At 49.5% G+C, this 15,487-nt stretch overlaps 2 protein-coding genes across 3 annotated transcripts; one reads left to right on the top strand and one right to left on the bottom strand.

The window, feature by feature from the left end:
• Positions 1-4,507: 4,507 nt before the first annotated feature.
• On the top strand, positions 4,508-7,034 carry LOC127773898 (MADS-box transcription factor 4). Of its 2 annotated transcripts, none has more exons than XM_052300124.1 (7): positions 4,508-4,970; positions 5,123-5,189; positions 5,286-5,347; positions 5,514-5,613; positions 5,741-5,770; positions 5,883-5,924; positions 6,568-7,034. In XM_052300124.1, exons 1-7 carry the CDS (start codon positions 4,783-4,785, stop codon positions 6,706-6,708), a joined length of 630 nt encoding a protein of 209 aa, XP_052156084.1. In that variant the 5' UTR covers positions 4,508-4,782; the 3' UTR covers positions 6,709-7,034. The 2 variants fall into 2 exon arrangements, with proteins under 2 accessions (XP_052156084.1, XP_052156083.1); XM_052300123.1 differs by having other exon boundaries at positions 4,524-4,970; positions 5,883-5,927.
• Positions 7,035-7,080: 46 nt separating this feature from the next.
• Positions 7,081-9,320, bottom strand: LOC127773897 (probable receptor-like protein kinase At1g11050). The gene has a single exon (XM_052300122.1). The coding sequence runs from the start codon at positions 9,216-9,218 to the stop codon at positions 7,284-7,286; it is 1,935 nt and encodes a 644-aa protein (XP_052156082.1). The 5' UTR covers positions 9,219-9,320; the 3' UTR covers positions 7,081-7,283.
• Between the last annotated feature and the right edge of the window lie 6,167 nt (positions 9,321-15,487).

Genomic DNA, 15,487 nt, shown 5'->3' on the forward strand with positions numbered 1-15,487 from the left:
ACCTTTTACGGATAATTTTGTACCGGAGGAATAGTTACATGACTGCAAGAGCAAGACCTCATAAAGTCATAATGGATTTCACAGGTGATGTCCTCCGAACAGCCACGTTTTTTCAGATGTTTTACAATGGAATTTGGTCTGAGTTCACCAACACAAACAACTGTTGCGCATTATACAGTAGCAGTACTAAGAGCATCTCCAACAGCCTATCCAAATTACTCTCTAAGCAAAATCTTAGCCACTCTAACAAAAAAACGTGCTCCAACAGCCTCTCCAACCCTCCCTCCACTAGCCAAATTTGGCCAGCCAAAAATCGCTGGGCAATTGTGGGCCCCACACACATTCTCCTCCCATCTTCTCTCTGCCGGCTATTCTCTCTCGCATAGCCTCCAGCGCCGACGTGGTCACACGTGACCGCCGCCGTCGTCCGCGCCGTCGCCCACCGCGACCTCCACCGCAGTCGGCGGCCGCGATCTCTGCCGCCGTTCGCACCATCGGCGGCAACGACCTCCACCGCCATCCGCGCCGTCGCCAGCCGCGACCGCTGCCGCCGTCCGCGTCGTCGCCTACCTTTCCCCGCAGCGGCTCCCTCTCTTCCTGATCTGCCCGCCCAGTGCCGCCGTCATCGCCCTCCTAGTGCGGCGAGGGAGAGAGGGAGGGAGCGGCAGCGGGGCGGCTCGACGCCTTCGCCACCTCCTCCGCAGTGTCGCCGCAGCCGACCCGCTGGCATGAGCAGAGGATTGGAGAGAGAGAGGAAGAAGAAAGAGGAGGAGAATGACAGGTGGGGTCCATTGGTTAATAGAGAGTGGAACGGGAGAGTCTGTTGGAATAGAAGACAAATTTGACTCTCTAAACTTTTATTAGGCTGGCCAAATAGGCATTTGGAGAGCCAAAAATGGCCACTCTGTTGGGGATGCTCTAAGCTACTGCATCTATTGATTTCCTGTTGACTGACATATTTTTGTTAATAAAAAGAAAGATGTTCCTAAGACTGCTTTCTAGATTCCAGATACATTTCCATAAGATAAACCCAGCGCTCATGCCCACCTCACTTGCATCCCTTCCTGACGTTCGCGACCTCATCTCTATCTCCAACGAAAATCGAAGGCGGATTCACTCTACCGCTGGATTTGTTCAGCGGCCTCAAAGCTAGGGCCGATGAGCTCATTGACGCCTAGATCCATTACGAGGGAGGGGGCGGTTGTCGGAGTGTGAACCTTGATAATGGGGATCTGGTAGGACCCCCTTCTGTGAGTTCGGTTGAGGAGCTAGTCACGTGTAAGGAGGTGACTTGAGCCCCTCAAGAGCGCAAGAAACAAACAAACGAACACGATCGAAGTATACAGATTTGGGCTATCCGAAGGTGTAATACCCTACTTCTCTTATGGTGGTGATTTCTTGCGCTTGAAGGATTTTACAGGTTTATCGACTACTCGGAGTAGTTCTGCTTCCTTTCTTTTTGGGGTTTACTAAGAGAGCTTGACATAATGTGTTGAAGTCTCTCCTTAGTCACCACCATCCAATCCGCTCTCCTTTGGTCTCGGTTTTCCCCTTATACCTTATATGGGGGAAACCACATGACTAAAGTTCGAGGAAATATCTTTTTTCATATCAAGATCAAGTATGATAAGTCTTCTCAGTAACTCCTCTTCTTACCTACTCCGTTGACCTGGGGGGTACACCTGGCAGGGCCTACTATTCGCGAGATATATGTGCTAGAGCTCAGCATGCTACCGTGTCGAATCCACCAAAGCCTCAAGGCAACTTTGAGTAGGGTCCACTCTGAGTGGGGCATCACGGAACTTGCCACACACCCTACTTAATCCACGCAACGACACGATGAATAGGATTCACCATGCCTAGCTGGACACGGGGTCCACCTGCCATTGCCCAATAAAAGGCATGGGTCTCGATGGGGTGTGGTAGAACCTGACCACATCTCCTTAGCCATGTTGAACCTGGACACAGGGCCCACATGCCATTGCCAACACTAGTGTCAGATTCAACACGACTAAAGTGACAGGCGTTGTCTTCCATACTCATTGCCCTGGGGTAGATAATCGTCCTATCATGAATAAATGGAAAAGAGTATGAGACCCAAGATCAGCCTGAATACGATTTGGGATCTTCTCTCGGGGTGCCCCGAAGGCAACGTCCTTTGCAATCTGAGATGGGCCACGTGTCGCCCCCAAACTGTTCCCCAGCGCGGGTAACGAGCTGGGTGAGCGGACACATGTCATTTGCCTTGTGCGCGTTGTCTGCTATGGGAACCCTAGTTCCTAGGTAACCGACAACGACGGATTGAGTGAAGACCTCAACAAATATGGCCGTAGATTGTGCGATAGACTCTGTGATGTCTGGAGACAATACACTCCTATTCTCTCCTTCTCCGTTGCGCTAGTTCTCTTCCCCAATGACATTTGTCACACCACTTTATTTTGGTCGCTGCCATTTGGAAGAAAGAATGGGGAACGAGACTGCCCGGCCTCACGAGCTGTACCCTGAACATAAGTACCCCTCAACCCTATCGGGACACTCACGCCCTCTGCAAGGAACTAGAAACCTCACAGAGGCACGGGTTTAGTCTAGCTGGAGCCACCAGCCTGCCACACCAACATGACGAGTTCGAACCACTCACCATCTCGGTGCATTGTGAATGGCTTTACCGGTGCCTTACATGGTTGAGCAATGAAGCCCTCATAGTTTGCAGCCTGAATGGTTCAGAATCTGCCCAACCTCATGCTCATTCCTGCTCCTTGCAGAATGAGTGAATGAAGATCACAAAAGAGGAGTGTGGATTTTAAACTCTCGAGGAAACATCATCTCGTTGTTTGTATGTTGCTCAAACAGTTCCCTCGAGCAAGAATGAGTGAATGAAGATCACAAAAGAGGAGTGTGGATTTTAAACTCTCGAAGGAACATCATCTCGTTGTTTGTATGTTGCTCAAACAGTTCCCTCGAGAGTTCAGAATAGTTTCCACACAAAAGAGAACGACTAGAGGAGAAAAGATCACTAGTGGAGAAACCATCTTTGCCCGGTCGACCAAAAACCACATTAGTCCCGGTTGCAATAAAAAATCGGGACTAAAGTTGGTTTTTAGTCCCGGTTTATAAACAGAATGGGACTACGTGATCTTTAGTCCCGGTTCACATGCTGTGAGGTGTTGTCAGGGCCCTCCAGGATCTTTAGTCCCGGTTGGAGAACTAAAGTTCGGATCTTTAATCCCGATTAAAGATCACGATGATCTTTGGTCCCGGTTGGTGTTACTAACCGGGACTAAAGATCAAAACGCACTATATAATCCCTATTACTTATCGTCTTTTCCCATCCACACAAACTCCTCTCTCTCTATTTTCATATCTAATCCTTATCTCTTCCCTTCCTCCTTATCTCTTTTCTTTCCTTATCCCTTCGCGTGTGGCTGAAGTGCGCAGCAGGAGGGGGAGGGTGGGCCAGACGGTGGCGGCCGGCGTTGCGGCGCGGCAAAGTGGCGGCCGGGGAGGCGGCAGCGGCTGAGCCGGCCGGCGGCTTGCGTTTTTTCTCTTTTTTTTGAAGAATTTGTGATCCATGTATAGGTTGAGATGAAGAATTTGTGATTCATTGCATGAATTGAGATGTATAATTTCTTTTTTAGAATCTGTGATTCATTGCATGAATCTGAGATGTATATGATTTGTGTATTTGGGATGTTTATTTGATTTGGGGTTTGATTTGGGATCTATAATCTGTGGTGTATATGATTGATTTGTGTATTTGGGATGTTACTTTGATTTGGGGTTTGATTTAAGAATATGCATCCCACATAATTTGGGAGAAAATAAATTAGAGATTGAGTAGTAAGTAGCAATAAATGAAAATAAAAAAACTAATCAGGACTGCCTCTCCCATCTTTAGTCCCGAGTATTTGAATCGGGACTAAGGCCCTGTTTGATTCAGCTTAAGATTATTATAATCTGGATTATTAGGAGTAAGCTGAAACAAACAAGTAGATTATTATGCTAGATTATTATAATCTATAAGTCAGATTACTATAATCCAATAATCTCCTCTAGGGAAGCTTTTTCCATATTATTGAGTGGCTAAAGACCCACCACCCTTAGATGCCTCTAATAATCCAGAAAAACAAACAACTCGTAGCTTATTTTATGTTAGCTTATTATAATTCAGCTTAGAGTAATCTGATTTAATAATTTAGATTACAATAATCTTAAACTGAAACAAACAGGACCTAAAGATAGGGATCTTTAGTCCTGAATTTGTAGTCCCGAAACTACAAGGGGTTACGAACTGGGACTAAAAACGATTTCTCCATCAATGGATGCTCACCATGTGTCATTCTCATTTCCATCTGAGTCCCACGCAAACCAGGTCAGCTCAAGCTCGAGCACCGAGCCCTACCCCTACGTCGATCGATCTGCACGGACTGCACCCGGTCGAAACGTAGCCAGGCAATGGCGCAATGCACCACGCGAGAGAGAGAGAGAGAGAGAGAGAGAGAGAGAGCAGTTTCCATTTCCGGCGCTCCAGCCCTGCCCCACCGCGAAAGCCCCCCTCACCTCCATTCCTTCCATGGCGGCCTCCCTCCTCCTCCTCCTCCACTGCACCCTCCTTTATTACTCCACTCCAACCATGGCGTCCAGTCGTCCACACCCCCCACCATCCCCACCTTAAAGACCGGAAGAACGGCAACTCCCCAACCCTCTTGTTTCTTCGAGAGCGAGGTGAAGATTTGTTTCTTGGTTTGTGTTCTTGGAGTGGAGGAGGAGGAGGAGGAGTTGGATATGGGGCGCGGCAAGATCGAGATCAAGAGGATCGAGAACTCGACGAACCGGCAGGTGACGTTCTCGAAGCGCCGCGCCGGGATACTCAAGAAGGCCCGCGAGATCGGCGTGCTCTGCGACGCCGAGGTCGGCGTCGTCATCTTCTCCAGCGCCGGCAAGCTCTCCGACTACTGCACGCCCAAGACCACGTCCGTGTTTCCCCCGTCTCTCTCTCTCCTCTTCCTTGTTTTTTTTTTCTTTTCTTCTTTTCTTGCTCTTAATTTCAGTGTTTCCTGAGATATGCATGTTCTCTTTGCATTGTGTTTGGCCTTTAATTTGATTTGTTTTTTTGGCGTTTTAGGCTGTCAAGGATCTTGGAGAAGTACCAGACCAACTCCGGGAAGATACTCTGGGATGAGAAGCACAAGGTGCGTGCTTTTCTGGATTATTTTTTTTCCAAACTTTTATTCCTACAAAATCGAATAGAAATGCTAAAAAAAATGTATTCTTGGAAAACGTTTCAGAGCCTCAGCGCAGAGATCGATCGTGTCAAGAAGGAGAACGACAACATGCAGATCGAGCTCAGGCTAGTGTCCCAACTTATTACTATCATGCATCTTTATTTCTTTCGCTTCCTATTAATTAAAGAGACAACTATAAATCACCCATTGTAGCGTTTTCAGCTTTAGATTTTGCTCTTGTTGGGGACATCAGGGATGGTGGTGATTTGTCAAGCCTGTTCCATGTTGCAGGCATATGAAAGGGGAGGATCTGAACTCCCTGCAGCCCAAGGAGCTGATCGCGATCGAGGAGGCGCTCAACAACGGCCAGGCCAATCTGCGGGACAAGATGGTGATTACTGTCTTTGAAGCTTGATGTTTACTTCAGCATGGCATGCAGAGATTGCAAGTGCCGCATCTCTTCTTTTTCAGAGAGAGTTTTTGTTTCTGATGTCACCTTTGTTTCCATGATGTTGCAGATGGACCACTGGAGGATGCATAAAAGGAATGTATGAGCTCTAGATATCTGGATGATTCTTGTGCTTCTTTTGTGGATGATGAAGTCAATATCTTTTGCAAGCTCTGATCACTCACCTCACATGTCTCTGTGTTCGGCTGCAGGAGAAGATGCTGGAGGACGAGCACAAGATGTTGGCTTTTAGGGTGGTAATTTCCTTCAGAGTAACTTGTTTTTCTATTGAACTTTCACTTGAAAAATTCCTTGTGTTCTCATTTCTATTTCTAAAAACCATCTGAAATTGAGGACAAATACCATCTGATATAACTACTCTAACTGTTCAACTAGGTTCGATAATAAGTGACCTTTCGTAGTTGCGCCTATCACTACTTTAGCTATTTTTCAGTGCCATGCTCATTCTAATGCGGTCACTTAGATCACTGGTCAATATTCAATCAGAACCATTCTACGCAACAAATCTCTAGACTAACTACCCCTGCATTCAGAATTCATATAGCGATTGAAAATTGAACTCCGTGCACGGTAGTAGTAGTAGTCAGATCTATTGTTTCTAATCAATTGCTATATGGATTCAGAATGCAGGTGTAGTTTGTTCATATATGACAAAACATCCTATTGAATCTTGACCAGTGATCTAATTGACTGCTCCATTAGATGTTATCATCTATGAACAAACTACCCCTGCATTCTGGATCCATATAGCAATTGATCAGAAATGCCAGATCTGATTACTACTTCCCTGCACAGAGCTCAAACCTCAGTGAGGGAAGCTTTACTGAAAGAAGCCTGAAAGCTGAGAGTTCACTGAGCTCCTCCCCGTGTTTTCAGCACCAGCAGGAGGTCGAGCTGAGGGGCGGCATAAGGGAGCTGGAGCTCGGCTACCACCACGACGACAGGGACTTCGCGGCCTCGATGCCGTTCACCTTCAGGGTGCAGCCCAGCCACCCCAACCTCCAGCAGGAGAAGTAGGCTGCTGAGCACTGCCAATTTGGCTGAACCTCCTGCTTGCTAGCTTTGCATTTCCTCATGCGCTGCTAGATGTATCTGTGGTTTCTCTCATGCCTGTCTGAATGAACTCACACTGATGAGAGAGTGTCAGTTGTTTTGTGCTCCTCCCAGCATTAGCACTCAGAATTCAGAAATGACTCAATGTCAGTTGCTTTTGTGCTTCTCCCAGCATTAGCACTCAGAATTCAGAAATGACTCAATGTCAGTTGCTTTTGTGCTTCTCCCTGCTTGTTTAATTAGCCACTGTTCTTGTTTCCAGATGGTGAACAGTCAGTTTGTATTATCTAGTTATCTTGGCAAGGATCAGTAAAATTCACAAGTAGCAGCCAACTCTGATAATAATTCCATCTGTTTCATCGCTTGGAATGAATTGTATGGGAAAAAAAAATCAATGCAAATCAAGAGATAACGAAACATATGATTCTGGAGTTCAATTGACCAGAATTTGCAAGAGCACTACATCCATATCGGCTATTGTTCTTATCTAGTAGGCTGTATGATTCTTGAATTCGCCAAGAAAAAGATCACCTCCTACATCACCTGAGCATGTCGCCATTGTCGATGAACGGGCCACTGAACGCCGGCGAGGCGCTGAAGTTGCTCCCGGCCTCGCTGAACATGGCGCTGTGCCCGTACGGCAGCGGCCGGTCCGGCAGCTCCGGGATGTCCATGTCCCCCTCCAGCATCTTCACCGCCTCGGTGATGGTCGGCCGGAGCGCCACCATGACGTGCGCGCACAGGATCCCGACGAGCACGAACCTCTCCATGGCGCCGCCCCGGGGGCTGTCCGCCGTCGACAGCGCGCCGTCGAGCACCTCCCTCGCCTGCCCGGCCTTGACGTGCGCCCACGCCCAGTCGGTGATCAGCACGGGGCCCGACGGCGCCGACATGTCCAGGACGCGCCGCGCGCTCAGCACCTCGAGCACCAGCACGCCGAAGCTGTACACGTCGCTCTTCTCCGTCAGCTGCCCGTACAGCGCGTATTCCGGCGCCAGGTAGCCGTGCGTGCCGGCGACGCGCGTCGTGAGGTGGGACTGCCCCTCCCGGCTCCGCCTCGCCAGCCCGAAGTCCGCCACCCGCGCGCGCATGTCGCCGTCGAGCAGGATGTTGGTCGCCTTGATGTCCCTGTGGTAGATCGCCGGCTTCACGCCGTAGTGCAGGTACTCCAGCCCCTTCGCCACGTCCATGATTATGCTCCGCCGCTGCGCCCATGTCAGCGCCGGCCGCTTGCCGTCCCGGAAGATGAAGTCCTCGAGCGCGCCGTTGGGCATGAAGTCGTAGACGAGGAACTTCTGCTTCCCTTCCTCGGCGTCGTCGTCGACGATGCAGCAGCCGCGGAGCGGCACCAGGTTGCGGTGGCGGAGGTGGCTGATGATCTCCACCTCGTTGGTGAACTCCTCGTCGCCGCCCTCCACGTCCGGGTCGAGCATCTTCTTCACCGCGACCACGGACCCGTCCGCGAGCACGCCGCGGTAGACGGCGCCGAACCCGCCGCGGCCGACGAGGTTGCGGTCGGCGAAGGCGTCCGTCGCCTTGGAGAGCTCGGCAATGTCGTACAGGATGGAGCCCGTGTTCGGCCGCGGATGCGACCGCCGCTCCGCCGATCCCTCCTTGGAGATCTCGTGGATCTTCTTCTTCTTCTTCTTCTTGTCATGCCTCCTCCAGACCAAGAACGCGAGGAGCGAGGCGAGCAGGAGGAATGCGACGGGGATGGCGGTGGCGTAGATGACCGTGTCGTGGGATTTGGGCGGCGCGGCGGGAGGGGTGGAGAGGGCGAGGCCGAGGGTGCAGGCGGCGGTAGGTGGGTTGGTGGGGCCGGCGACGTTGGAGATGCCGGCGGCGTACGTGACGGTGAGGTAGAAGCAGTTGCGCGTCGTCGCGGCGCCGTCGGTGGTGGCGTTGGCGGAGATGTTGGCGGCGGCTTTGAGGCGGGAGGTGGCGGCGATGCCCGCGTCGAGGCAGCGGAGGCAGTGCGGCGTCGAGGAGAGGTCGCCGCACGCGGAGTCCAACGCGGCCACGGAGTCGTTCCCGACGACCGCCCTGTACTCCGCGGCGGTGGTGACGCCGGCGCAGAAGGACGGCGAGGAGACGAACTGCTCCGGCGAAGGGAAGCAGGTCTGCACGAGGGACGCTCCCGGGAGGGAGAGCGGCGCCGCCGACAGCTTCGCCCCGTAGTCCTTGAGGCAGGCCGCGGACTCCCCCACCGACGGGATGCGGAAGTGGCCCGTGGCGCGGACCTGCTCCGCGAGGCCGATGGCGAGCACGGACAGCAGCGTATTGCAGCACCTCGTCATGTTCCCCGCCCCGCCGGCGCACAGGTCGGCGTCCCACGGGAACGTCGTCACGTAGCTCAGATCGAGCGGGCACGTCGCGTTCCCACCCCCGCCCGCCCCATCCACCCCCTCCATCGAGCGGGCGAGCAGCAGCAGCAGCGCCATGGCGACCGCCCTGAGCAGCGCCAGGCTCGGCATTTCCGCGAACAGTTGCTGCGCGCGGAAGACGAGTGGTGGAGCAGAGCAGCTTAGCTAATAGCTAGGCAGGGGGTGGGTGGTGTGGTGGTGGTGAGCAGTAGTAAAATGCGGCGGCTATAGATGAAGGTGGCGTGTACGGGATAAATAATTTATACGTTGCGCGGAGCTTTTCGTCTCGCTCCGGGGAGGATGACAGGTGGGGCCCACCTCGCCGGGGAGGCTTGACGGCGACGTAGGCGACGCCGATGGCCGCCGGCGGGGTCCACCGGAAGGTCGCTCGAAATGAGGAGGACGAGAGGTGGGCCCACGTGGTGGCCGAAAAGAAAGTTTCTGATATGAGGTCAAGGTTTTTTTTAATGACGTGGCGTAGATTAGAAGATACATGATGACGTGTCAGAGTGGATTAGTGCTTGATTTCTAGTACTAAATTCTAATGTTCCTGTCTTTTGGCTCTAAGCTATCCATTTGTTTACTGTTTGTACCATCCTACTCTTAGATTGATATGTAACGTTAAATCACTAGCGGCCTCATCATTTGGCATATTTTCTGAATATGGCATATTTGCAAATGAAAATCAATTTGTAAATAAAACTTTTATATATATGTACTTTTAGCGATCTAAAAGCAAAGGCTGAAAAATAAACTTCGATGAAAAAACCTCAAATTCAGCTCCAAATTTAACGTTGAAAATTTAAATTTTGGCTGATAAGCATATGAATATGCCAAACGATGAAGCCCTAGCAGGCTATTTCGTTTGAATAATCAATGTAAAAGAAATCAATTAGGACTTTTGTAATATCGAGCTTGTTTACTTTGCTACCATTTTCAACCTTACCAAGTTTTGACATTGCCAAATTTTAGTAAGCTAAGGTTGTCAAAATTTTGTCAATGTTGCTAAATTTTGGCAAGATTTCATATGTATTTACTAAAATTTGGCAACAAACTAAATATAGCCATTTTACTTTACCAAAAAATGATAAAGTTAAAAATGATAGCAAATTGAACAAGCCCATCAAGTTGGGATGTTCCCCTAATATTTCTCCCTCATCCACCATAACCCGAATAATCTTATAATCCCCATCTCACTACAACAAGTATGCCATTATTTAATTATTTATTATTTCTGGCCCTTGTAGCTTTTCAGCCTAGCTCGTTCTCGTCGTCATCCTTACCTCTCCACGACTTTTGCCATAAAAGCGATACGGAGTATTCTTTTTCAGCTAGCTTCCATCACTATTGTGGAAAATCTACAGCACCATTGCTACTTATAGGGATAAAACGGTTCAAATAAAAGCTCAAACTATTTCTTTTTGGAAACGTGATTGAACGGTAGATCCAGATTCAATAGTAACGATATTGGTACTATTGAAACATCGAAAAAAAATATCTAAAATAGAATTACCAAAATAGAGCATCCAAACAAATATATCAAGGGGTAAATAAGTCATAGTCATGTTTACATTACAAATTAACGTCACATGAAACTATTAGTGAACATTCAAAGCTATAACTGGTTTGAATACATCATTAAAATTGAATAATCGATAACAGATAAAGATTATGCTTCTTTATATTCGGATCGGCTGTCGGTAAACCGTATACTATTAAAACGATTAGAATAAAACTCTTGAATATTTCGATAACAGATAAATATTATGTTTCTTTTTATTCGGATGGGCAGTCAGTAAACCGTATACTACTAAAACGGTTCGAATAAAACTTCAACATTTCCGGACAATATACAATCGAAATAAAATGGTTGGCACAAATCAACTGAAAGGTAGGCGGTATGATTGGGAAATTTCCTACCATTTTCACCTTGTGTGAGGTTCTATAGAAGTATAGACATAATAGCGTATCCCTGTCCCATGGTGCATGCCAGCAGAGCCCGATACAAAGCGTGCATGGTACAACCAACTACGACTCACAAACTACTATGTTTTAGCGATTGCTAACCTTCTGTTGACGAAAAATTCATCCCCAAATCTTGCAGGTTTTAGGCCACCGAACGTGCTTTGGGATTGGAGGGAGGAGGAAGAAGGGGGAGATCCCCAGGTTTAGAGTGATGACCGTAGGAGGCAGCGCAGCGGGAGGGTGATAGTTGGCAGTAGATTGGTATTAGCGGCGACGGTAAAATGGAGCAACGGGTTAGAAGTTGCTGCCCGATGGGGATGGATCCTGTGGCGGGGATCCGCCGGAGATGATAAAGATGATAGAGCGGGGATACCTCGTCGGCTAGCCAGCGAGGTCAGGCGACAGCGTGCTGGGACGGTGGTGGCGGCGACGAGGAGTCTAGACTCTATGTAGGGCATCGAGGGGTTCGAGAGTGCAGCACTAAGGGGAAAAAGGATTAGGGTTTGTGTGTTTGCATGAATCTTAAAGTGATCAAATGGTTTCAAGATTGTAAGATTTTGATGGGTATTTTCTATCAAATGTGTAATAGACCGTCTTTTTTTAGTCAATTGTTATGTGGTTAAGAGATGATACTGGTGTATCATAAACCACGAGACAGGGATTAGTTTATCGCTTTGTCTTCTAGGAGAAAAAAAAGTTTATCACCCTGCAATGTTTAGGACTGAAAACAGATAATAGGTGATATGTAAACTAGCCAAGCATTCTTTGCCATGTGCCCACGCCCATGTCATGTGTGGACAGGGTTGATATATAGTATATCACGAGTTCACGACAGAATTTATATATTAGTCAAGCAATGTGGCAAGGGGCAATTAGTTTACTCAGAAACTGCAGTTTTACTCACGAGCTCGTTGGCGCACATGCATTATCATCAGCATTGACGCATGCATTGTCCCTGGACTGCGAGAAGAAACAGGTCCAAATCGAATCTGCTTCTGAACTGAACAGCGAGGTGTCTGTCTACTTTGGGTCCATTCAATCAGTAAACGGGGCATCCTGATCCTCCCTTTATTCCCTTTAGACAAATCTGCCATCAAGAGGACAAAGAGCTTAGCACAATAGCACCGAACACCAGCTTGCACCCTTCTGGCCTCATCATTTCCTTAGTACAACACATCAGCTAGAGAGTTGCTAATCCAGACGACGATGAAGCCATGAGACAGCTGCTGTGCTACTGCTACAATACAACGGCATGCAGGATGCAGTAGCAATGCAAAAGTTGACAAGTCGTCGAGTTCTCAACAAGCCCACATGGGCAGCCAGGCGACCTTCCGGTTCCGGTCCAAGCAAAGTCCAAAAAGGAAGATCACGACGTTCAACACAACGACCTCAAGAACCTCTGCCTCACCACCCTATGCATCCATTCGGAGAAACGATACTTCATTTGGCATCTTGTTCTCAAGGTGACACAATTAATTCACAGGAACTAGTAAGGGTCCCTTTGAATCGCAAGGTAGAAAAAACAGAGAAATAGGAAAAACACAGGATTCTAACAGGAATTGAAGTGTAAAACAAAGGATTGCAAAACACAGGAAAAACACAGGAATGGTCGTTTGATTGGAGCGCAGGAAAAACGTAGGAATCGGATGAGAGAGATAGACTCAAAGGAAATTTTCCAAGAGGTTGAAGCTCTTGCTAAATTTCCTCCAAAATCCACATGCAATGTGCCATTCCATAGGAATTTCATAGGATTTGAAAAGCTTCAATCCTTTAAATCAAATGGCCAAATAGGAAAATTTTCTATAGGATTTGAATCCTATGAAATTCCTATATAAATCCTTTGATTCAAAGGGGTCCTAATTAGTTACTACTACTACGTGTAGACTGTGTTTAGTTCCTGAAAAAAGTTAAAGTTGGAGGAAAGTTGAAAGTTTAGAAAAAAAGTTAGAAGTTTATGTGTGTAGAAAAATTTTAGATGTGATGTGATAGAAAGTTAGAAGTTTTGGATAGTTGAGGGTGAACTAGACACGGGCGTAATGTAGTAACTATCAGTAACTACCAGATAACAATGACATATCCGTAATGTAGTACGAAAGTTTCGCCGCATCAATCTCGGAGAGAATCAGTGAAACCGACAGAGCACAAGTCGGAAGGACGAATGCTGCCGTGAATCCTTTTTCGTGAAGAAATGTTTGCTCTCTCTCGTCGTCGTTGTCGGCGGCTTGCCCTTTAATTTGGACGAACTCGCTCTGAAGCTTCTTTTCACTCGTTGAGCAAGCAGCGGTGCAGGTGCAGCACAGAGCCGCACGCGCGCGTGCTCGCTTGGACGACTTCTACTCATCGACGGAGGAACGAATCTGGGAGCACACGTGTCCGAAAATGGGCCGGAGGCGAAGTCATCGGATTCTTCGGCGGCGGCAGCATCGTTGGGCTGGTTTGCCGAGCTACCAATTCCAGGATTGGAAAAGGTACATCCAAGGTCCCTGAACTTGTCATCGAGTTACAAAATCATTCCCGAACCATAAAACCGGATATAACGTATCACTCAACTTACAAAACCAGTGCAAACTAAATCCCTCAGCGATTTTCACTCCGGTTTTATCCAACGTGGCAGCTGACTCAGCATGAGACCCACGTGGGTCCCACATATCCATCTCTTCTTCCCCTCCCCTCTCCACCTCTCTTCCTCTCTCCTCTTCTTTTCTCTCACAGGCAGCACAGCCGGCGGGTGGGGAGGAGGCCGGTGGGGGAGGTGGGAGTCCGGCGGCGACGAGGCAACGACGCGGCGCCGCCGACGGCGCTGGCGCGGTGCTCCATCTGCTCCTGCGCCCTGTTGCGGTCGCGGTTGGCGGCGTCGATCTGGGAGAGGAGGTCGTCGACAACGTCGTTGGCGCGCTTGAGGACGCCGTAGGCGATGGCGGGGAGGCCGGAGAAGAGCTGGCCGTAGGAGTGGGCGAGGTAGGCGAGCGCTCCGACGAGCGGCGAGTTGATGTAGGTGGCTGGCTCGGAGTGCTCGTGGTCACTGCACTGGTCGGGGAACTAGTCCTGCATGTTGGGCCCTCCGATGGCAGCGCCGACGAACATCCCATCGGGTTGCTCCCCAGCAGGTAGTCCACCTGCCGACGCGCGATGGCGCGGAGGCGCGTGGGCGTGACGGCGGCGCCGCCGCAGGAGACAGTCGTCTTGGAGAAGGCGAGGTACTTGGCGTAGGTGAGCAGCAGGAAGGAGCTGGAGGTGACGTACTGCATGTTGCTGTCGCTGAGCTTGAAGAGGAGGCCGCCACGGCTGTACTGCGTCTAGTCCGTGGGGGTGCCGGCCTGCCGGGCACCATGGAGCATATGAAGCTGTCGGGTTGGAGTTGTGAAGGGGATGGCCGGATGGGGATTTTTGGGAGGAGGAGGTGGAGGGAGGGGTAGGGGGCGCGAGAGGGTCCTCGTCGTCGCGTCGTCGCCGTCGCCGCCTCGCTGCTGGACTCCCGCCTCCCCCGCCGGCCGCAGCCGCGCGCCGCCATCTCCGACGGACTCCCGGTGATGATGGCCGCAGCCGCGCCGCCATCGCCGATCGCACGAGGGGGACGGGGAGGGCGGCGAGCTCGCGTCGCCTTGAGCCCGCGCGCCGCCACCCGGGAGCCGTCGTCGCCGGCTGCACCACCCTGCGGTCGCGCGTGCCGCCTCTTGTTGGAGAGCACAGAGCGACAGGAAGGAAGGAAGGAGAGAAAAAGAGAGAGAAGAGAGGAAAGAGAGCAGCCGCTGACGGGGACACCCTGACATGTGGGGCCCACGTGGGGCCCATGCTGACTCAGCCGTCACGTGGGACAAAAACCGGGGTCAAAACCGCTGAGAGATTTAGATTGCACTGGTTTTATAAGTTGGGGGATGCGTTGTATCCGGTTTTGTGGTTGGGGGACGATTTTGTAACTCGATGACAAATTGAGGGACCTTCGGTGTACTTTTTCCTCCAGGATTTTGTTAACAACCAAATTTGGTAACATCAGCATCGGAAAAGGAGATTAGATCGATTAGATTAGATTAGTAGATTATATCGCTATCTAATCTACAATCGGCTAACATCTGCTAGTAGAGGGCAACCGATTAGATTAGATTTTGACGTTGATTTAGATTATGTAAGATATCTACCACTCTATGAAACTTCCAGCGGCTTGATTGTCTAGATATTGTTCTTCTTTCCATACTTAATGCTGCATCAGTTGAGTTTGATCTATTAAGTCGTGCTTAGAATATCAATCTCTAGCCTGCCTTTTGGTTGCCGATTAGGGTAGCATCGGAGTTTCAGCCGATCTTATTTGATTTAACTATATTTGCCTCATATACTTCATTGACATGTTAAATCTGCCCTTTGTGTCAAGATATTGTCGCAATCTAAATATATTAAACTTTTGTTTAATACATTATACC

This window comes from Oryza glaberrima, chromosome 5, assembly GCF_000147395.1.
Source record: "Oryza glaberrima chromosome 5, OglaRS2, whole genome shotgun sequence".
NCBI classification, from domain to species: Eukaryota; Viridiplantae; Streptophyta; class Magnoliopsida; order Poales; family Poaceae; genus Oryza; species Oryza glaberrima.